This window comes from Musa acuminata, chromosome BXJ1-7 (assembly GCF_036884655.1).
Source record: "Musa acuminata AAA Group cultivar baxijiao chromosome BXJ1-7, Cavendish_Baxijiao_AAA, whole genome shotgun sequence".
Classification (NCBI taxonomy): domain Eukaryota; kingdom Viridiplantae; phylum Streptophyta; class Magnoliopsida; order Zingiberales; family Musaceae; genus Musa; species Musa acuminata.
The window spans coordinates 35,282,834-35,304,302 of NC_088333.1; the positions used below are offsets into that span (position 1 = coordinate 35,282,834).

At 37.4% G+C, this 21,469-nt stretch overlaps 3 protein-coding genes across 5 annotated transcripts; 1 reads left to right on the forward strand and 2 right to left on the reverse strand.

Annotated features, from left to right (window-relative positions):
- Positions 1 to 1,511: 1,511 nt before the first annotated feature.
- Positions 1,512 to 11,003, reverse strand: LOC135679120 (vacuolar fusion protein MON1 homolog). The gene is made up of 14 exons (XM_065192545.1): positions 10,400 to 11,003; positions 10,006 to 10,085; positions 9,780 to 9,851; positions 9,644 to 9,683; positions 8,412 to 8,513; positions 8,121 to 8,242; positions 7,145 to 7,277; positions 5,971 to 6,062; positions 4,132 to 4,213; positions 3,901 to 3,965; positions 3,458 to 3,748; positions 3,258 to 3,349; positions 3,002 to 3,066; positions 1,512 to 1,849 (listed from the first exon to the last, which is right to left on the reverse strand). The coding sequence occupies exons 1-14, from the start codon at positions 10,829 to 10,831 to the stop codon at positions 1,754 to 1,756; spliced, it is 1,764 nt and encodes a 587-aa protein (XP_065048617.1). The 5' UTR covers positions 10,832 to 11,003; the 3' UTR covers positions 1,512 to 1,753.
- Positions 11,004 to 11,637: 634 nt separating this feature from the next.
- Positions 11,638 to 15,973, forward strand: LOC135679121 (psbP-like protein 1, chloroplastic). Of its 3 annotated transcripts, none has more exons than XM_065192546.1 (8): positions 11,638 to 11,871; positions 11,961 to 12,057; positions 12,592 to 12,672; positions 12,838 to 12,920; positions 13,031 to 13,153; positions 13,225 to 13,296; positions 14,860 to 14,956; positions 15,708 to 15,973. In XM_065192546.1, the coding sequence occupies exons 1-8, from the start codon at positions 11,794 to 11,796 to the stop codon at positions 15,809 to 15,811; spliced, it is 735 nt and encodes a 244-aa protein (XP_065048618.1). In that variant the 5' UTR covers positions 11,638 to 11,793; the 3' UTR covers positions 15,812 to 15,973. The 3 variants fall into 3 exon arrangements, with proteins under 3 accessions (XP_065048618.1, XP_065048620.1, XP_065048619.1); XM_065192548.1 differs by having other exon boundaries at positions 15,732 to 15,973; XM_065192547.1 differs by having other exon boundaries at positions 12,844 to 12,920.
- A 2,684-nt stretch (positions 15,974 to 18,657) lies between these two features.
- On the reverse strand, positions 18,658 to 19,428 carry LOC135679711 (WUSCHEL-related homeobox 3B-like). The gene is made up of 2 exons (XM_065193691.1): positions 19,060 to 19,428; positions 18,658 to 18,897 (listed from the first exon to the last, which is right to left on the reverse strand). The coding sequence occupies exons 1-2, from the start codon at positions 19,426 to 19,428 to the stop codon at positions 18,658 to 18,660; spliced, it is 609 nt and encodes a 202-aa protein (XP_065049763.1).
- Positions 19,429 to 21,469: the final 2,041 nt, after the last annotated feature.

Sequence of the window (21,469 nt, forward strand, 5' to 3'; positions counted from 1 at the left end):
TGGATTTATAATGCGATGGAGGTTTATCCCAAAATATTGTCTTTGGAAATTAAGAGATTTAACCTGAGATCATGTAAAACCTATATCCAATAATACCCCAGTGCTTACGTGGATTCAACTAATGTATTTAGTCAACAAAACGTTTCTTGCTAAGAACGTACCCAGGGTTTTTTATTTTTATTTTTTTTATAATTTAACAAATCATTAGATTGAGATGACGATAACATAAAAAAAACGACTATAAAGCATCATCCATCCAATTATTAGTAAGATCGTAAAATTATATATTAATTCTAAAAGATAAACAACGATTTATTGAGTCAGTTTTCTTGTTAACGTTATGTGACTGACAACATGGAGCTACGTTGATATTCTTATTAGTGCCACACCGATAATATTATAGGATTGAGGCTTAGATAATGTGTCAATTAGATAAGATTTGAGTGTTCGTTTGATAGATATGACACATCATCAAATATGAATGATGTATCGATGATTGCCTATATGCCATTTAAAATGATTAATTTTAAATTATACGATATCGTTCTTTAATATCATCTTAATCCTAACTTTGAGCTCTTCCAATATTTTGAACATCGTAGAAGAGTGGACGGTGTTCTCATCCACCACTAACGCCTCTATCAACTCTTTGAGTGAGACCCCGATGATGCAAATGAGTAGCGAAGGCAACGATTTGTTTGTGGATAGATCAATGACCTAGTCTCTTGGGGGGAGAACTTTCGACTATTGTGCAAATGAGTGGCGGAGGCATCCATTTGGCTTTAACTATCATGAAAACAAAACACTTGGAAGAAGTCAAAGCCTTTTATGTTCAAGGAAGCTTCCTGGTTGTTTCCCTTAAAGACCATGATATAAAACAGATAGGTCCTACTCGCTCGTAAGTGCTTTGACCATTGAGAACCTCTTTTGTCGTGATTCTGGAGAACCTTTTTATCCTGCGGTTGGTCAAACCCTGCATGATTGAATGGTCAGGTCATTTGTTGTCGAGTTGCTCTATAGTTCGAGTAAATGTTTTAATAAGAAAACCATCACATTAAGTGTACGACAGTAGGAGGTTTGATTAGTGTCGAGCGGAAAAATGGTCAGGTCATTTGTTGTCACTAAAAATGTTACCAAAAACTCATCTTTCAAATATCATCAGTTTCGTCACCAAAAGCATCTTAGCATGTCTCCCATCGTCAATAATTTTATTGCTGGAAACACAATTCATTGCCACAAAAGGGGATTTTTCTCACTTACATGTCATGATGCTATGATTTTGAGGCTAAAAGTTGACATGTAGAGTTGTCATTGCATGGAAAAGAACATGCAACTACATTAATAATACAGCTAAAAATAAGATGAGATACATTTACAGCCACAAGATATTTCCATCATTTAAAATTATTTTTGCCCTAGCAAAATTTATATTCTTGTTGTCATTGCAAGTTCCATAAAGGGATAAGCATATGCAAAAAAAATTGACTGCTAAAATCATTTTCAACAAAATATTTTGCAGTGCAAATAACATTTCTTATTACTTAAAATAATTATTTCTTTCGTTTCTCAATATTATTTTGTACAGTGATCGCTGATGTCGATATGATAATGCAATCGCAACAAATCCGAGAGACTGCGTATGACTATCAGCTGTAGGAAATAGAGAGCTGCACCTCTCAATAAAGGATATGGACTGCAAGGTTCTAAATGAATATTAAGCATATCGGAGGGGAGTATATGTATTGGTTAGGAATCACCATGAGAAGGGGGCTGCTCCAAACAAAAAGATCTCGTTTTCAACGTCTCTTACCCATTGACAGACTCTGTTACACGTCTTTATTGCAATAGCCTGCAAATACATCACGATCCAGGTCAGTTTCGATATAGTATCAGGAACACAAATCGCCCAAAATAACTTGAATATGAATTTGGCTAATGGAATTGTTATGATGATGTCAAAAGATGATAGTCATCGTTAGAAACACAGTATGATGAGGAGAAAAGGTCTCACAGGCATTTTAAAATTTCATTTATCTGTTCATCTGATAACTGGAAAAGCCACCAAAGTTGGTCGGTGTTAAACACCACTATAAACCCCGTACAGACATCGATGGAACCATCTTTAGTATTTTTCGATCATAAACATAATCTATTAATAGGACAGACTGTTACATTGAACCTCATTCATCAACTTGAAAATGGTACAAAAAAATCAAAGAAAAGAATATCTTTGGTGTCTATCATCAAATAAAACCAAAAGGCAGCAATTCATTTGACCATTAGAATCAATAAACCTCAGAGGTATACATTCATCCATTATGAAGACTATCTTCTTTGACTACCACAACTATTATTTACAGATGGATTCGGCCTACAACAGTCAATGGGGCGTGAAGCTTTTCTGCTTACCAAGGCAGTACAGCTTACATCCACCTTTATATTTTTAAAGGTAAGCAGTCAGAAGTTTGACAGATTCCAATGTTCTGCATAGCTACAATATTCACTGCAAGATAAACCTCAGGGGCCCATACAGGTGCTAAATTGCCTAGATGCCTAAAGCAAAGTAGTGGCAAGAGAAATGTGCTGTGGAGATTTAGAAGGCAGTTCATATTATAATCCAAGGATTTGTCTGATTCAAAATGAAATTCTCACAGATAAAATTGTGCACGCCTATAATCTTAGAACTGGGTAAAAGATAGGCCACAGTGATTGTCCATGCCATTCCACTTTTCCAGCATCTTCCATTAATTTGATGGATCACTTCCACCTTACTGACTTCTTCCATTAATTTGATGGATCTCTTCAACCATTTATCGAGCATCCAAAAACATCTTAGATGTAATTGAACTTCCAATCTTATATAGCTAAACCTCAGATTATATAGCATACCATAGACATTTTAGATGGAATACACATTTTGGGTGGAAATAAGCTACTCAGATAGCCAAAGTTTTTATCTTTAAATGGTTGTCATGTGATAGATCCAAACGAAAGAACTCACCTTCTCTGCCAGTGGATCAAATGCTGCATAAAGTTCAAAATCTTGAGTGATCCAGCATAGGAGAACTGCCACATTAAGAGTTTTATGAAAATTATAAATAACTTTCCAAAAACTAAAGCTAGCAAAACCAGGGAAACAGAAAACAAGAACTACTTATGGAAAAAATATATCAACAAGATCAACATACAAATGTTCCTGCAGTTTCGACATTTTAAAGGCTGTAATCATGTTCCTACTAGCACTCCGAAAAACTCACCATAATCTTCATCTCGTCTGAACTGTGTTTTATGCGGACCAGTTCGTTTGTCATGCATTGAAAAATACAGCTTCTGGTATGCCCTAATTAATCTGCGAGTCCCATAGATTCATTATTGAGGGATCTACCAGGTACATACATCTAATAGGAACAAAAAGGTCTAGAAGTTATCAAATATTACTTAGAGCCAGTGACAAAACCTTTTTCGTCGAGCAGAACTGCTTAATGGTGAGGAGAACCCTGATGATACATATTGATCAAGGTTGACACTCTTATATATGAAATGCCAAAGTCCAGAAGGGCCACCAATGCCGACATGAGAAGATGAAATATCAGGTATTGCCTTTTCCATAGCTATGTGATGAGGCAGAGATCCAGATCGAAGAGAAAAATCAACTGGGAGGTCCTCAACATGTAGACCACTATGCAGCAAGGATCTTTGAACTTCAGAGAGAACATTTGACTTCACAAGCACAGTCTCAATGTGAATCCTTAGTATTATCAACAAAACCAAAGTTATTTGCAGCACTATTGCAAAATTTTATCCCTAGGTTGTGCTGTAATAGTAGAAACTAGAAAGTAAAAAGATTGCTATATTCTTGATCTTATTTTAGTTGTCCTTTTTCTTTGTGTAGCAACTCACCTGCAGTCTTTGAGATGATAGAAGGAATCTGAACTGGTAGAAAGTAACATCAAGCATGTATGCACCTGTAATACAATGACAAATTGCTGAGAGCAGAATGGAGAAAGTTCCAGTGAGTCATAAAAAGGTACATTTCTGAATAAAAAACATGTCTTGATCAGAAGTATATTTCCTCATATAGCAAATCCAAAGATTACAAGATTGAAGTTGATAGGGACAAATATCACTCACATCAAGAAAATGGACATAAACATAAAGGAACACCATTGGATTGTATCTCGGTAAGCAAATAGGTGAGAATGATTCAGAAGTCCTGCATGGTGCATATAAAATGCACATTAGAGAATACACATTTAAAAGTTCATGATTTATAACATGCTCTATGGCTCTATGCTACTATGATTCTGTCATCCCAAAAGTGTTAAACCCTTTATCAACTCATAAGAAAGATCCAGAAGTGCTGCATAGTGCAAATAAAATGCATATAAGAGAATACCCATTTAAACGTCCACAACATACACAGTATGACTTCATCATCCTACAAATGTGAACAATCCAGCTCTGGAAGCACATGCAACTCTTTGATTTGCTCAAGAAAATGTTATAAGCAAAATTTTCTAAAAAGAAAACCTTATATCTTGTACAAGAAAAAAAATAACATTCAAATCAGATAATTTCATGCTGTTCTTGAGAAAAAGTACATACAATTCAACAGGATATAAACAATAACTTTTTGCTGATCTCAATGCATGGAGAAAACTCCTGTGAAAGAGTGCATGCACATCTCAGTATAAAAGCACCTAGGAGATTAGGAGAACTAAAAGGTATAAAAAAAATTGAATACAGGATCAGTTACAATTCACAAAAGGAAATGACTTTATAATGTAATTGCATATACCATGCACGATCATCAATGTATAAGTTAGTCCACAATAAGCGAAATAACACATAACGTTCCATTAATTGAATAACCCAAAGGTAGAATGGACCAACTCATGAAACTAGAAGGATGTTTCCCAGACTGCAGCAAAATGATGCAACAATGTTCTGAAGAAAGAAGATTCACATAAGTGTGAATAACAGATTAAAAAGTACAAGTTGCTTGGCTTATTAAGTGGATATATTCTAGACATTTAAAAGTTGCCAGACTGATAGTTTAAAACATGATTTATTCACATGAATTTTAAAGGTAAAACTGAATTCATGAAGTGAAGGTTCAATACAAGTACTGCCTCTCTTGGCTGGTAGGATGAATTTAACCAGATAACGAGATCTTAATATGTAGAAGAAAAATGAGTAAGTAGAGAGCAATCTCAGGAAATAACATCAGAAAACAAGGATTAATTAAGCCTGAACCATGTCTAAATTTGATGATTAAATTACAGATTTTATCTGTTTCAAATTTGCCAGTTGTCTCATATTTAAAGCTTCAGTTAGAGAAGAAAACTTTAACAAGGATATATGAAAAATAAAATAAAACATTAAGGTAAAATTTATGTGAGAACAAGTCTTGGAACCATGGTAAAGTTGCTCCTTCATGACTTGCATAATCAAAGTTCAAGTCACAGAAATAACCACCTAACTTATGGGAATAAGACTGCACATTAAGCCTCCCAAGACCTGGCATGAGACTTGTGCACCAGACCACCCTATAAAAGTGACACTTATTCAGTAGGAAAGACAATTTCCATGAATCTTCAGAACATTATGCTGAATAGGGTACAAACAGTTTTATGTAGCATATTTTTAACAATCTATCTCATCTGTTTGTGCAGACACTGTGGGCATGTGAATGTTCCAAATAAGCGTTAGCTCCTTTGCAAACTAATATTTCTTCTTCCTTTAATTAATTAATTTATATACATGCACCCAACTTTATATATATGCTAATTGGATATGCTTCATATTCTTACATTTGTAAACTCGCTAATCATGAAGTTCAGGTGTCAAATAGCTAGGTCAACTGCCTCTCCTAATATGCTATAATTGAACATTGTCCTTACCTGATTTACCATTACTGTAATTTGACAGTTGACTATACATGGTTTCCAAACCAAGTCAGTTGAATACCTGAATGATTCTGTAGAAATTACAAAATTGGAAAGCAAAAGCATGTCATCAGGGTGCAGAGATGCCTTCTGAGCTCCACTTAGACTAACAACCTGTAGTTTATCATGATGTGTCATTAACAGGCAACAAACCAAAAGAACAGGAAAAAAAAGATATAATATTCATAAATCTAATGTATGCTAAGGCTTCAGCTCTTTTAACATTAGAGTTAACGCTCAAAACGAAGTTGGCATTGCTCAGATTAGTATTTGTATCAAAAATTTCAAAGATCATGAATTTCTGATGAGAATTCCAGCTGAAATAATTATGATTGAGTTGCAACTAACAAAAATTACAAGAATGATTAACATTCTAAAATGCAACTACAGAACAGCTCATTGAAGACTGAAAAATGATGAAATAGTAGTGACATCACTTGGTCAGGTCCATATGTGAAAATTCCAACTGTCTACTAATTCTTAAACCTCTATAATGAAATCATTCAGGATTTATCCAAAATCTTTAATGCATTTCTAACTGCTGACATATATCAAGGAAAAACTATTTTATGCGGTTTCATTAACAAATTTGTATGAACAAAACTACACAATGTGTATATGAGCTTTCCTTAGCCAATAAAAACATCTACTTTCTTCAAAAGATTTATAAGGCATTTAAGAAATAAAAAAGATTTTATTTCTAGTATATTTCTACTCTAGCTCTAGGAACCTAACACCTTCACTTCTGTAATCAATAATTTTGTATAATGTACCCTATCAGTGACCAACTGGCAGGATGAAAGCACAACACACTTTAATCCTTGATTAGTCCTTCCACAGATCTCTATAAGAAGAAAATGCTAGCTGATGGATCTCTACACTCGAAAAACTGTAAATAGCATCAAACTGAGAAATTGAGGCACAAGGACTAATGCTCACATAAATTCTATACTTTGACAACTGAAACCATTATTTATTTTGCCAAATGAACCAAACTAGATGTTAGGATCATTACCTTAAGTGATTAAACTGATTAAATCAAGTGGCTGTGTTAATAGGTATTATAGGCTCTCTATTTTCTTAGTGTTAGTAGGTACCAATAGGCTCTTCAGAAAGTACAATAATTTGTTGTTTAATTTCTTTCAGTCCCATTACTCAAACAACACCTCCAAATATTTTAACAAATTTGAACAAACCTTGTGCTTACACATCAACAATGCAAACAAAACCCCTGAATCAGCAACATCTTGTAAAATAGCACTGGCAGCTTGCCTTGTAGAATATGCAAGAGGAAGGCATGTATATGCATGAAGAAATGTAGCAGGATTCCTGAAATATACAGAACATTTGTCAATAACATAACTCCTCATTGTAGATGCTTACCTAATTGTAGTTCTACCAGCTAGTATGTCATCACCACCTCAAAGAACATACTTATTTGCTCTTTCATCAATTCATTAGGCTTGTATAATTGATTCCATCTAGTCATTTTAAAATCCTCATAAGGAAACTAGTATTCACTTTCTTGACGTTTATGCTACTTCAAGATAACTTTGTGTTTGCATTACCTTGCATGAAATGACCAGGGAAATCTCTTCTTTCTATATACATACATATATAGAGAATATATGTATGTATATATATATATATATATATATATATATATATATATATATATATATATATATATATATATATATATATACATATATATATACATATATATACATATATATACATATATATATATATATGTATATATGTATATATAGGAAAAAAAGGACAGGCATAGCACATGACCCTCTACCTGCTGCATGGTGGCACACTGAGCAAAGCAATATATTCTTCCCTTTATTCAGGATAGAATGGAATAAATTTAGTTGAAAACATAAGGTTAGAGAGAGTATTGATGATGCATCTATACATTCAATTGTCTTAGCAATCTTCTTTGTTGGTAGAACGTGACAACATTTTTCACGAAGGCATATTAGAGTGACTAAGCTAGGTAGAAAGTAGGATCTAAAAGTTTGGTTTCCCGTGCATAAATTTATGTAAGATAATATTCAGATACAACTTTATGATAACTTTCAGGACAATCAAAGTAGAATAACCGTTTATTTAAAACTATGTATTAGACGCTTAAGTTTTTGTTCCAAAGTATACTATACAAACCAGCTGAAGGCATGACACAGAGATGAGAAAACTTCATCTGTTCCACTCAACAGAGGTGTCATATCAAACTTTGGATTCTTCTCAAAACATCTATCGACAGACTTTGTCAAGATAAGCAGCAACTGGATCAAGACAACAAAATTACAATGTAAAACTTCAAAAAAATTTATTAAGATGAACTCATAAGAACAAAAATAATCAAGAAAATATCCAAAAGAATAGTTAGACAAAGGCTGAAAAGAAAATATAGGAGTAATCAATGTGTAGCATAAAAAATATAAGCTTGAATACCTGACTGTAAATAAGCTCTAATTGTCTTTTCAAAGCCTCGTATGGCTCTTCCGTACAGCTTATGCACACTAAATATATTGGACCTTTCACAAGAAAAATGACCTGAGTGCACAGAAATGCAAAATAACTCACAGAAGAGTGAACATAGTATAGACAACTTAAATTATACAAGTTCATTCGTTCCTCATCAATTCAGCCAGTCAAAGAAAAAATGGCGAACCAGAAAAATATCAGAATCATTCAAAGAGACATTGGCCAATCAAACATGACGAAGTAAATGGAGGAACTGCAGCAAAAGATACAAAGAAGTGAAATCATGAACCTAAGCATACAGTCATGACATGATAAGCTCATCATATGATGAAAAATGTTTCATGAACTGCAGGAAATCATTTGTCTAAAAATATATATTGGCAGCTATGGACAAAGCAGAACAACAGATCCAAAATCACTAATATATCATAATTTTCAATTGCAAAATTTTCATTGGATGAAACACCTCCAAGAAAAAAAGACATTAATTAAGATAAAAAAATAAAAAAGACATGAGGAAACATGGTTCTTCTTTCCAAAGTTTGCCAAAAAAAATAGAGAACTGATGCTTACGGAAAACACAGGAGAGATGGGAAAAGAGTAAGAAATAACATGACTGGAAAACACAGGAGCCTCAGCATAGAGAAGACATAGGAAGAGCAATATAGGAGACAACAATAAATGGTGAATTTGTACATACGACAACAAGACGTGAAGTCCCAATCGTTTTTTCTGACCCCAACAATTAATATTTAATAATGCTGTTTATCTGATTGCACATCCTTGACTGCCAAACGAGACATGTTCTTGCAACAATCAGGACAACAGTGGCAGTGGAAGGAGGAAAAGAACTCATCCATAAAAATAAACAAAAAAGAATTGATGGTTCACCAAAACAAAAATAATAGTACAACATTTATAAGGATAATAATAATAACCTGCAATTAATTTTATAGCTGCACTACAATTGACTGGGCATGGTAAATGTAATAACTTAAAAAAGTTGTATGAGTGGGAAAACTGGTCTAAAGTAGAAATTATCACTAGGCAATGGTAACAGGAAGTGTAATGATAGAAGATGTTAATGAGTTGGGGTCCATCTTCCTATTTGCAACAAAGAGAATATAACTGTTGTAATTACAGATAAGAAGGCCTCATGGAGCAATAGTTGAATACAACATAAAGGCCAAGAAACTAACCTGATGATTTCCAGCTCTCACAAACTTGATACAATCTCCACTAGCAAAATATACAAAGAAAGAATCAAGTCAATTCATTGCAAAGGAAATTTAAAATGATTGTCTGAATAGTAAAGCTGTTCAGAAAATACCATACCCATTTTCTACAAAAGAAATAATAGCCTGCAAGGTTGCTGAAAACCCTGCTAATTTATGCTCATCTCCATACCTGAAAGTGAAGAAGGATGATATGCAAAAGAAAAGAAAATAATTCATTAAACAAAACCAACCATCACCTGATAACTTATATGGACCCATAAACATTATATAAAGCGTATAAAAAACAAAAAAAAGGCCTTATCAGAAGAAAAATCTCGGCATACCTAGAATATATTGGTTTACCAGAGTGGCTCAGAATAAAAAAGTGCTTCTTTCTGTTTCTCCATGAAATCGAAGCATCGTCCTGTAAATCAGATGCAAAGAAAAAGTAACCAACCTATAATCAACTTCTATGGTTAAAGGCTTAGAAGGCTTCTATGAGAATCAACATGCTGAATTATAACTGTGGTCTTAATTAGAGCATAGTGAACTAGCACAAGAAGAAATACAATCCTATAGGAACTTAATAGAACTTCAGACTGTAGAATATTACAGAATTCAAAAAAGTTATGACTGCTATATGAAAATTCTTGTAACTTCATTGACCAATCGCTCACAACTTTAAGAGCAAAAATTGAGAAACCACCAGAAGTTCAAAAAAATCCAAGAACTAGTCACCTCATCAAAATGCCTCTTCCCGCGGCTCCAGTCACCCCGCATCGATGATCCTCCATCGTCGGCCTCCTCCTCGATCCCGTTGGACCCTCCACTACTCCCTGGCTCGCCAGCATAGCCGCTACTGCTGGGGCTAGGCAGCGCCTCGCCGTCCAATTCCGATCTCTCCCTCCAGTCTTCAGGTTCGCCACAAGAAGCAGATCCAGCCAGACCCCGAACCAAAGGAGACCCCTTCTCCGTGACCTCGATCTCATCCACTGTCTCGTAGAAATCCGCAGGCAGGGATCTGTTGCCAGCTGGTTGTTCGGCTCCCGCGGCATCGTTGGAGACCTCCAAGGTGAGAGACCGCATCTGCGCGAGCTGGGAAGGTGGGGCGCCAGGCGTAGAGGCAGATTGGTGAGGGTTTCGATCGGCGGCGACGGAATCGGAATCCATGACGCGGATTTCGATGGAATTCGCCTTGGCAATGAGGGTTTTAATGGATCGGTGTCAGGGATCGAGGGGAGAGAGAGAGAGAGAGAGAGAGAGACGAGCCTCGTCCTCCGTCTTCCACCCAGCGACTGCAACATTTGGCTTCTTTCTTGGCTTGACCGGTAGATCGCAGGAGAGAAAATTAATTTTAATTATAGGAAAAATAGAAATAATGTAGTAAATGGGCCAACATGACGTCTGTGCAAGGAAGATATGGCCCCATCGAAAAGCGCATTCGATTCGATCTTAAAATGTGGGCTGCGTGCGGCAAAAGGTCGGTGAGCGATTGCGCTCTCAATTGGGAGGATTGGGGGTTCTTAATATAAAATTATAAATAATAAAAAATAGATTATAAATAGTAATCTCCTATTACAATTGGTTGTCAAAAAATCATCTTACAGTAGATTTACTCTGTTTCTAAGTGAGAAGACATTGATATCCCTATAGGTTTTCCAATCAAATTATAAAAATTAATTTAAATTAATATATAATAAAAAAAATTATGTGTGAAAAATGTTTTCCAATCAAGTTTTCGGATCGAATTGTGAAAATTAATTAAAATTAATATGTGAAAAAGAAAATACATCACATTGAGATAATTCCCATATTTGCTTTGTATGAACTGCTGTCGCTAAACATGAGATTAATCTCCTTTAGGGTTGTAATAATAATAATAATAATAATAATAATAATAATAATAATAATAATAATAATAATAATAATAATAATAATAATAATAACCGTTGTGTGGCGAACGAAGGGAGCGGATATCCAAAAGCATCATCACGGAAACGAGATAAGGCAAAGCGGCTCCTCCTCCTCCTCCTCCTATAGAAGATATCGTTTCCCCAACCACCGTCAGTTCCAACACACCGAGAGCACGGTCGCTGCTACCTCCTCTTCCTCCAAGAGCTTGAGAGAGGGAAATGGCCTCTTTGCCGCAGGTTCCTGCAGCCCGTCGGGCGCCGTTCTTGAACTCTTCCTCTTTTACTTCATCCCACAAGGTACTCTTCCTTTCCCTCCGTACCTTTCTTACGGTGTTGCAGGAACAGTGTCACCGACGTTTGTGTGGGTTGCTTTGCTTGTGCGCTAGTTTTTGTCGCAGGGCCCTGCGTTGTTCCCTTGCTGCTACAGCAGAAGAAGGCCTGCCTTTCAGGTTAAAGCTGAGGCTTCTCCAATTTCCCAACAAGGTAAGCTGATGACCTCATCGCCTTGCTCTGGCTTGTGGTGTTGCCGTAGGAACTCTAGGTTTTAACTGTTGCGATAGGAAGAATGGCTGGGTTCATCAAGATACTGCTCGAATTGATCGAGCTAATTTAGCGAGGAATTCGATCCTTAAGATATTATTATCATAGAATAATAGCTGTACCTAATTTTGATGTAGAGCAAAAATTGATCATCTAGATTGTAGACTTGCACAGAAGCAAATGTTAGGGGTTTGGTGAACCATGTCAAGAATTGGTAAAATTTTACTGAAATCTTGTTTCATGGCTCAGAATGAGATGCTTAGGTTGCTGGTGTTTGAGACATATGGCTTCATGCATCTAGTAACTTGATAGTTGTCATATTCTCACTCAAAGCTGTAAAATAGTAGAAACTCGCAAGTAGACAATTTGCTGCATTAAAGCCTTTACTTTCGCAATTGCTATTCATCTTCCATCAGAACTTCAAAATGGAGTTAGGTTTTGCTAGCTGCATTGACCGTAATCTCTCTATTTTTGCAGAGGGATCTGGGAGGCGCCAATCACTAGTCCTAGGAGCAATTACCTTTTTTGGCTCTCTATCTCATTCTAATTCCGCATCGTGTAAGTGTTGCTCCAAACACTTGTCATGATTCCTTGAAGGGGAATGTGTCTTGCATCCGCTTAAGAAGAATTGGAAGTACCACTGAGTACTGCCTGCTAATTTGTGCAATTTGTTAATTCATAGAATTGTGATGGATTTCTGAAAAGAACCCTGATATGGCTCAGTTGCAGCAGAGGCTAAGAAAGGATTTCAAGCTGTCTTAGATAAGAAGGATGGTTACACATTCCTCTACCCATTTGGATGGCAGGTGAACATTTTTCTCCTTGCTTATCATCCCCAGAAAAAAAATCAGGCATCATTATAAATTATTCATGCTGGTTACATACTTCAAATATCTTATAGATCTTTTTGATCCAGGAAGTCGTAGTCCAGGGGCAAGATAAGGTTTTCAAAGATGTGATTGAGCCCTTGGAAAGTGTTAGTGTCAACATGGTTGCAACTGGTAAGCAAGATGTCAGGGACCTCGGACCGCCGCAACAGGTTAGCTTTTATTTTTGTTACTGAAAACAAGTTTTGGTTGTCACCATATGCTGAGTTAGTTGAAATCCCAGGTTGCTGAAGCTTTAGTTAAGAAGGTTTTATCTCCTACTTCACAAAAAACGAAGTTGGTTGAAGCAGCCGAGGTTTGTTCCTCGTACCTTCATTTAACTGATACAGTAGATATAATATAATAAAAACTTTATGCAAATTACTAAAAAACTAATCATATTTCCTCATATAATGAGAATTTGAATTGTATACTACTATGACATAGAGAGTATATATGACTTACAGTGTGAGTTTCTAGTTAGAGATGGCACTTCATCTTTTGTCATCTAGCTATCTGAAATTATGCTTACATGATTTAGTGTTTGTATAGTTCTTTTGAAGATAATCTGCGAATAGACTGTCTGATGAAATTTTCCTGGTTTTCAAGGAGTCAAGGTATAAGTTACAACTAATATATCAATCTTGTCTGACACTTATCTCAAGAGAATAACTTTCGATGCATGAGTTAAGTGTCGGCATTAATAGAGAACCCACAGATTTTACCAAGAACTTGGAAGTTTATGCGAAGAACTTGTAAAAAGCTGCTATTTCTCCTATACTTGAGCAATAACTTTTTTCCTTGCCTCTCCAAGCATTAGCATGCCTCGTATACTTTTACCTAAGGATGTTGGTCTAAAACCTCCTTACTTGCTTTGCTAAGCTTAAGCCTTCCCAACTATTTTTTAGAGACAGAGAACCATGAGGAAAAGCATTATCTCCAACTAAAGCAATCTCAATTTTTAGGCAAAAAGAGTTTCAATAACTATCCCATCTTCTATTCGAGGCAAAGACTATCAAAGACCTTTCTTAACTCAAGTATGAAGCATTTTTCAACTTGAGGTGGATAACCTTCCTAACTCGAGGCATAAATTCAAATTCTATCATAACTCGTGGCAAAAATTTTTTGTGTTGAAGCAAAAGCCTTATGAGGCACCTTCGGATGAAATCATGAAAAAGATGATTCATCCATATTATTAGACAGCCCTGATTAGTAGCCAAAGCCTTAAGGTTGGATTCATAATTATGGCAACTTTCTTGACTCCCAAATGCAAGGCAGTGACCACTTTAGTAGCTACTAGTATGAAATGAAAATGGTTAGATTAAAATGAAATAGCATAGTTCATGTAGTTGCAGCTGGAATGTATATTTGAATTTTTAATTCTTCTTCCATAACGTGAGCTTGATGAAGAGATAAGAGGCCTCGATGGTGAATGTGGTTAGAAATCCAAAATAGTGACCAACCAAAATGACTCAATTTATTGTCTTCATACAGAAGGATGATAGAATACTTGGAAAATATTTCAAAATCATCACAAACCCACTTTTTCTTTTCTATTGCAATTTCTATATTATTATATGATTATTTTTTATCTTTTTGTTCCTTATGACTTAATGCACCTCTTGTAGAAAAGACTTGAGAAACGCAAAATTCTGTAGGTGCACAGAAAAAGTAAGTCACCTCAGATTAGTTTTGCCAGGTGTGACAATGGAGTCCTAAGAAAACTTCACTAAGAGGAAGAGCAGGATTGATGTTCATATCGCAAAATATGTGATTGACTGTGCATTTTGAGTGGATATTGGATTATGATTCTACTATATTGGTTACATTTGAATTATTGTATCAAAGAAGTTAAACAAACTTGTATTGCTTGACCCAGCGTGATGTTGATGGGAAAGTTTACTACACCTTCGAGTTTATTGCACAGGCTCCAAACTACACAAGGCATGCTCTCGGTGCAATTTCCATTGGAAATGGTATGAACTCTTACAGCTTGTAACCTCCTTAAACTGTAGGTCCTATAGAAAGTCTTTGTTGAGTTGTTTTCATTTACTTTTCTTTTGTATGCTTTGTTCATAAACCTACTACCTGTGCAATTATAGTTACCCTAGCTATTCCTGTTGCAATGCAGTCTGCTCATATTACAATTATTGTCATCAGAAACAAATTTAAGTCATAGTGCTTCTGTATGAAACTGCCTGGAAATGGATCCTGGTAATCTGAGTAACAAGTAAAAACCCTGTGTAGGTTAACATTCAAAGAAATGATCTACATGTCATCTACAGCTGCACCTCACAAGTTCCTCACAACTTTGTTCATGGCAATAACCTCATCTTGGGTTAAGTCATAAAACGAAATGGTGTACTTTCCATAGAAATTTTCTTTTCTTGAAGCAACTGCAACCAAAAACCATTTTCAGGAATTTATGCATTATTCAGTTTTCAGCATCTGAAATGCATGACTGGAAACAATTTAGTAATTTAAATGTTGTTGAAAAATGGTTGTGGTACAATATTCCATTTTGCTCTCAGATGTGCCATCACAGTAGGATGGAGATTGACCTTTTAAGCAAGATTAGTATCATTGTTAACCACTAAATTATCGGGCTGCTAAGCCTCTATAGGATGAGAGTTTGTTAATATGTAAATGGGTATGCTCGTATAAAGATGGGGTTCCTTAGAACCTTGCTAACTACGTATGAGGTTCTTTTTTTGGCATTCTTGGCAGGTAAATTTTACACTTTGACAACAGGAGCCAACGAAAGGAGATGGGGGAAGATGAAGGACAAGCTGCATGAAGTCGTAGACTCCTTCAAGATCTTTGACGTTTGAGGCCACGGCCAATAGAAATTTTTTTCTCTACTTTTTGATGTTTATTTTCTCCATTAGCCCATTTGTGCAATTTCTTCTGCTGATCTTATTGTTACATGCCAAGTGAGATGAAACTGTTGACTTGCAAACCTGTGACTTCCATTTACTCCATTCTTTCCACCATCTTCTTTGGCATCATCTATCAGATCAAAGATTCGAGGTCCGAAATAGCATATTACATGGTAATGAGCCTACACCTGTATCTTAGCTCAAGAAGTGGCAGTGCTTTGATCCATCAGGTTTAGCAACCAGAATCTGCATCTATGGTTGCACGGTTAAGCGCATCGAAGACTGAACTTCCAGGTATGACCATAACAAATAACAGTATTAAGATGTGAGCTACAAAGTAGATCCTCATCACTTTGCAGTATACTATAGGAGATAGCAGAAGCTGCAAAGCCAGATTCGCAATCTGAAGATTGACAGCTTACTCCTTTTCAGGCTGCAAAGTTTCCTACTAAAGTTCTTAATATAGGAGAACGAAAAAGTGGCAAATGAGCTGCAGGTTGAAGTAGATCACTCAAGCGACTTCAAGCTGAAGCGCAGAGAGAGAAAGACAGAGAGAGAGCTGGCAAAAGTATATGTGCATCTTGAATTGTCTTCATCTAATAGCATTCATGCTCATCTCTGCAAGTACTTTTCAAGTAGGACTAGGATACAATTAACCTCCTTCCTATTGGGTGCCAAACCTAAAAAGCAACCCTTAATTGCATGCTTGAATACAGAGATGACTTCATTAAATGGATGACAGGTAGCTCTCCCTAGTGGTTTTAATACCAGCAAAGGAGCTGCATGGTTATGCCAGTAGCTCATTTATGGTGACGATATGGTCACTTGATTTTGTCTACATGATGTGATTGACCATTCGAAATCACACTCGGATCAGTTTTTTGATGACTGTTGTATCTTGTTCCATTATCTGGTGATAGCTCAGACAATAATAGTTTTGCTTGACAATAGGTTTAAAAGACATGATAATGGAGTTGCTGTCGAGATATTTGAAGAGTTCGCAAGGCCCATTGGTTTCTGCCCGAGGAAGCCATCGACATTTGCTGATGAATTGTTATTGCTATGGGATGGTAATGTAGACGGACAATGTCTCTGTTATCCATGGAATGTGGAGAAGAAGATGATGGATGATGAATTATCATTTGCTTAATTACACAGGTTTTAAGCCTGTTAGGGAACGAAATGAGACAGATGTACTCAAAATCTTATTGCATGGGTTTAGTGGGTTCATAACCATGAACTCCAAAGAATAGGATCAGACGACCTACAGATAGCTGTTGAATCTGGTCAAATCAGCTGAAATCTTTGACTTTGAGATCGGGAATGACAGAGAGGTGTTTTCCTGGTATTATAGCTGGTTTCCGGTAGGGGGGCTCTATTATCAATAGAGCCCCCTATTGCTTGCTGATATCACTGTAAGCAAGAAGAAGTTGATGTGGTTGGGAAGAGATAAAAGCAGATGCAGAATCACAGAGAGATAACTCCGTTCTTTTACCAAGGAAAACTTAGTAAAAGAGCAGTCTGGGAGTCAATAAAGGAGCCTTTTTGCCTGGTGGCATAAGAGAGAATCCCAGCTTTCTCCTCCTCCGTCTTCTGGTTGGCTAGCAGCTACTGCTCAGCTTTTGGGATCCTACAAGTTTCACCGTGTTGTTTCCACAGGCAAAGCAATCAATAGATGCGGCGTTTGTATTCCATCGTCCTACGGCGACACAAGGCATTCTGGAGCAGATCTATGGAGTTAATGCCGCTTGGAAAACTGCATTAGCTGCTGCCATCTACTGCGAAAAAGAAGAGCTAAACTGAATGCTGGAATGACATCTACTACTGATAATAAGACATACTATCAGAATCGGATTGAGTGTTCTGAAAATAATGATACGACGCATGATTCTGGAAATCATTCGAGTTATTTCACTGCGCTGGGTCAGATCACCCATTGGAGAGCTGAGAGGACTGGCTAGTGATGTAGCAACAAGTCTACCAAGTTCAAGGTGGCTTTCATTTCTTGTCACCTGCCAGCTTTAACAAACGTAAGAATGCATGATACGTTTTTAGACAAGATCTTGACACCGGTGATTGATTTGTAGCCACAGCAGAAGCTTGCAGTACTGTCATAATAAAAAAGTTGGATATAGTGTTACATAAATCCAGATCTCATCAGCACAGGAGTTTCCTATGGAGATAGAAAAGAAGAAACTATAACCATCACCGGTCACTCTAAAGCTGCTTCATTTTGCTCCCTCTGCATCTGTACCTTCTGTTTGCATCTTGCCGAAGCCAATACCAAGCACTCAGCTGCAGTTTTAGTGGTGCCAGAACCAAAGAATTCCGATGGTCTATCACACAGCCTGTGGCCCTAAATCTCTCTCTCTCTCTCTCTCTCTCTCTCTCTCTCTCTTTCAATCTATTCGATAGTAATTTACCTACGGCTACGGAAGGATGAAGGGGGTTGTATTTATTGTCTTTCTTGACTGGTCGGAACCATTAAAGGCTTGATATCTACAAGTCAGCCGAGTACTGTTGCAGGCCTGGCAGCTTTTACAAGCAAGAGACAGACAAGAGAAGAGAAATAAAATCAAAAGCAACAGAACAGGAGCAGTGAAGAAAGAGAATCCCTGTGACAAAAGTCCACCAATATATAAAGAAAATATGATAATGCATGCAGATTGACGTACTGACTGGCTACTGAGTCATACAACGAGATTCTCTTCTACATGGAGGGGAAAAGGGGTTCGATAGAGAGCCAAACATAGTTCCATACGACCAGTTAGAGATCGAGGGAGATTAGTTTGTTCCCCTCAGCTGGGGGATGCAGACCTAGACTTGGAGGTGGTGCACTCGTCCTTGAGGCCAGTGCTTTTTGTAGGGAAGAGATCAAGAGTCTTGAGAGGTTTGCAGCATGGAGGATTAGTGGAGTGAATGTCCATCTTCGCTAGCCATTCATGCCCATTCAATGAGCTGTTTGTCAACGCAGTTACTTGGTCACCTTTGGTCTCCAACTTGCACAACAAATCCAGCCCCTGGGTTGCATCCGCATCCTGCACTATGCACGGTATCAACAAGGATGATAACAACAAGTAGCCTTCCTTCATACCATAATTAATGGGGCAATTACTTCATACCATAATCACTGTATGACTACTACAGAATCGTTCTTAGCTTTGTAGAATCAATAATTGTATCCGACTTGATTAGCAAACCAAGAGAATCTGGTAAGGAGAGGAAACCTGATGAGGGAAATGAGAGGTGGGGATATGATGGTGCAGAAGAGGAGCGTCCTGGAAGCAGTGCAACTGGCGACGAGGGAATAGCGCAAGTGGATAGCCTGAGCAAAGAAGGTGGTGGTGGATGCTAAGCCTCCTGCGGAGCTTCTGCCTTTCTCTGGCTTTATGGTTTTGGAACCAGTAGAACACATTCTTCCCCTCTATCCTGCCGTAGCGTGAGAGATGAGCTGTTATCTGCTGTATCTGAGAAGCATCTGGGGTGCGAACTCCACTTCTGTACAACTCCTCTAGTATCATCAGCTGCTCCGGCGTCGGACACCACCTTGTGGAAGGAGCTTGAGGCATCTCAGACTCGGCTTTGTCTCCTTTCTGGTGTCTTTGCACTAGTTAGAGTCTGGAAATATATATAGAGAGAGAGATGACGAATTGGAGTGGAGACAAGAGAGACAAAAGGGATGTGTGGACAACTGCAACATGGGGCCTAAGATAAAAGGTCGGGGAATTGCAAAGGAAGGAGGTAATAAGTACTGTCATGCTGATGTTTCTTTCTGATCACTGGCATTCAGCGGGGGATTCAATGGTGTTGCGACTTCTCTTTCTTTCCCTTCGTTTTTACTCCTTATAACTCCTTTTGCTTTAACTCGTTGCAGCTTCTTTTCAGGCTTTCGATCGAGCGAGAGAGAGAGAGAGAGAAAGGAATTATGGTTCATTACAGATCTGTTGCATAGGTGGATGGCCATTGAAAAGAGGGAATGACACGCAGCTTCTCACTTGCCTTTCTGTCTTCCCTTTTGTGTGGCCTTAAATTATAAGGTGATGATGAGCAGTCCAACCATTGAAGCGCATGCACAGAATCTTCCTTGCATCAGATGCTATCCCTGTCGCTCCCTATGGCAAACCGTATGTAAATCTCCACCAATTGCTTAGCAAATCCAAAGAAATGCCATGGAATGGAGTGCAACTAAGAATGATGTCCTTAACCAAATAGAGTAATGAGAGCTTATTTGTGGCAGTCAATGGAGGAGGCCAGAATTGGACCAGTTAAGATCCAGGCAACAAAAATTACAACACTCAGTAGCAATCAAAACTCTCGATACTGCTAATTATCCGGAATTCTAATTCTATCAATAAGATGAAAATATACATTTCAAACTATAGTTTGAACTAAGATCATTAAATCATAATATATCTCGATGAGCTAAAAAAATATAGCTTTCTGTGACTGAGATCAGAACCAAAATTAGCCTTCGAAGGCTCTATAACTCGACTCTACAAACCGAGGATAGCTGCTTCCATGATCAGAGTCTTCGCATCATTTTGCTAAACATTATACTACTTAGATTACCATCAAAATGATTCTTAAAGGGTCTCAGTGACATGATACATGATCAATAATAGAAAATTAATAATCATAATAATCTTCTGTTAAATCTTTCATCAAATAAAGTAAAATTAATCTTATATTATCGACTCAAAAATAATAATAATCAGTATCTTACAGACCATTGCAAAAGTATCAGATCGTCATGCAAATTAAATCGATGGGATCTAACGTCAAGACATACAAACACAGACTTAGTGTTGTTTCCTGAGGAAAACAAGAAACTTGTATTCTTGGAGGAGTACATACAAAAGGATACATCAAAACATAGTTCTAAGTTGTTAATGACATATGCAAGTACAAGGCATCCTTTTAAGGATCGTAGTGGCTTATGATGGTGATATTGATTTCATGTCTGAAAAGATCACCCAGAGGTCGCTGCAGGTCTCATAATAAACCCTTTCGTCAACGTAGTCGCGTGTGTTATTTGTCTGTTGTTTTAACGTGCCTTTAAAACCTCGATCGGGTCCTATCTGAATTCAGCATTAAAACACTATGAATCACTTGCATGAACAACTCATATGCACATATGACTACAGGCAGCAGAGGTTCCATTTGTTGCGGGCTACTTAATTATCCACAATGAGAGACATAGCTAGTCTGTGCTAAGCATCAGTACGAGACAGGTACCGAGGTCCTTTCACAGCAAGGGCCAAGTCCCATGCGGTTGTGGGGTTTCATCCGCAGAGCTGCTGCCATGGATCGAAACTAGTTGGGAGCAAGAAACATAGATGGGGCATGCAGCATGGTTGCGAACTCCCAGGAGGAGATGGAAGAGATCTCAGTGGACTCTAACGTCAAGTAGCTCTGGGGCCTGAGTCCTCAACAGGCGCATAGCTTGGGATGCATGTGTAGTCACACATCACAGCCAGGCTGAAGGTCTTGGGGAACAAAAGGACTAATTTGTCTTGTCATGCCACATTTACGCTACATGATCCATGAGAGAGAGAGAGACAGAGATGGCTGCCTCCTCCTGCCTGTGATAGAAAAGGGCATGCAGTTCCA

Bases quoted from the DNA above. Each gene is read 5' to 3' on its own strand.
- LOC135679711 (XM_065193691.1), bottom strand. From the start codon at position 19,428: ATGCCTCAAGCTCCTTCCACAAGGTGGTGTCCGACGCCGGAGCAGCTG. The intron at 18,898-19,059 runs GTTTGCTAATCA...TGCATAGTGCAG, and splicing joins CTCCTTACCAGATTCTCTTG to GATGCGGATGCAACCCAGGG.
- LOC135679121 (XM_065192546.1), top strand. From the start codon at position 11,794: ATGGCCTCTTTGCCGCAGGTTCCTGCAGCCCGTCGGGCGCCGTTCTTG. The intron at 12,921-13,030 runs GTGAACATTTTT...TTTTTGATCCAG, and splicing joins TCTACCCATTTGGATGGCAG to GAAGTCGTAGTCCAGGGGCA. The intron at 14,957-15,707 runs GTATGAACTCTT...CATTCTTGGCAG, and splicing joins TGCAATTTCCATTGGAAATG to GTAAATTTTACACTTTGACA.
- LOC135679120 (XM_065192545.1), bottom strand. From the start codon at position 10,831: ATGGATTCCGATTCCGTCGCCGCCGATCGAAACCCTCACCAATCTGCC. The intron at 8,243-8,411 runs GTATTCAAGCTT...GTCTTGATCCAG, and splicing joins TAGAGCTTATTTACAGTCAG to TTGCTGCTTATCTTGACAAA. The intron at 3,966-4,131 runs GTGAGTGATATT...ATTGTATTACAG, and splicing joins TTTATGTCCATTTTCTTGAT to GTGCATACATGCTTGATGTT.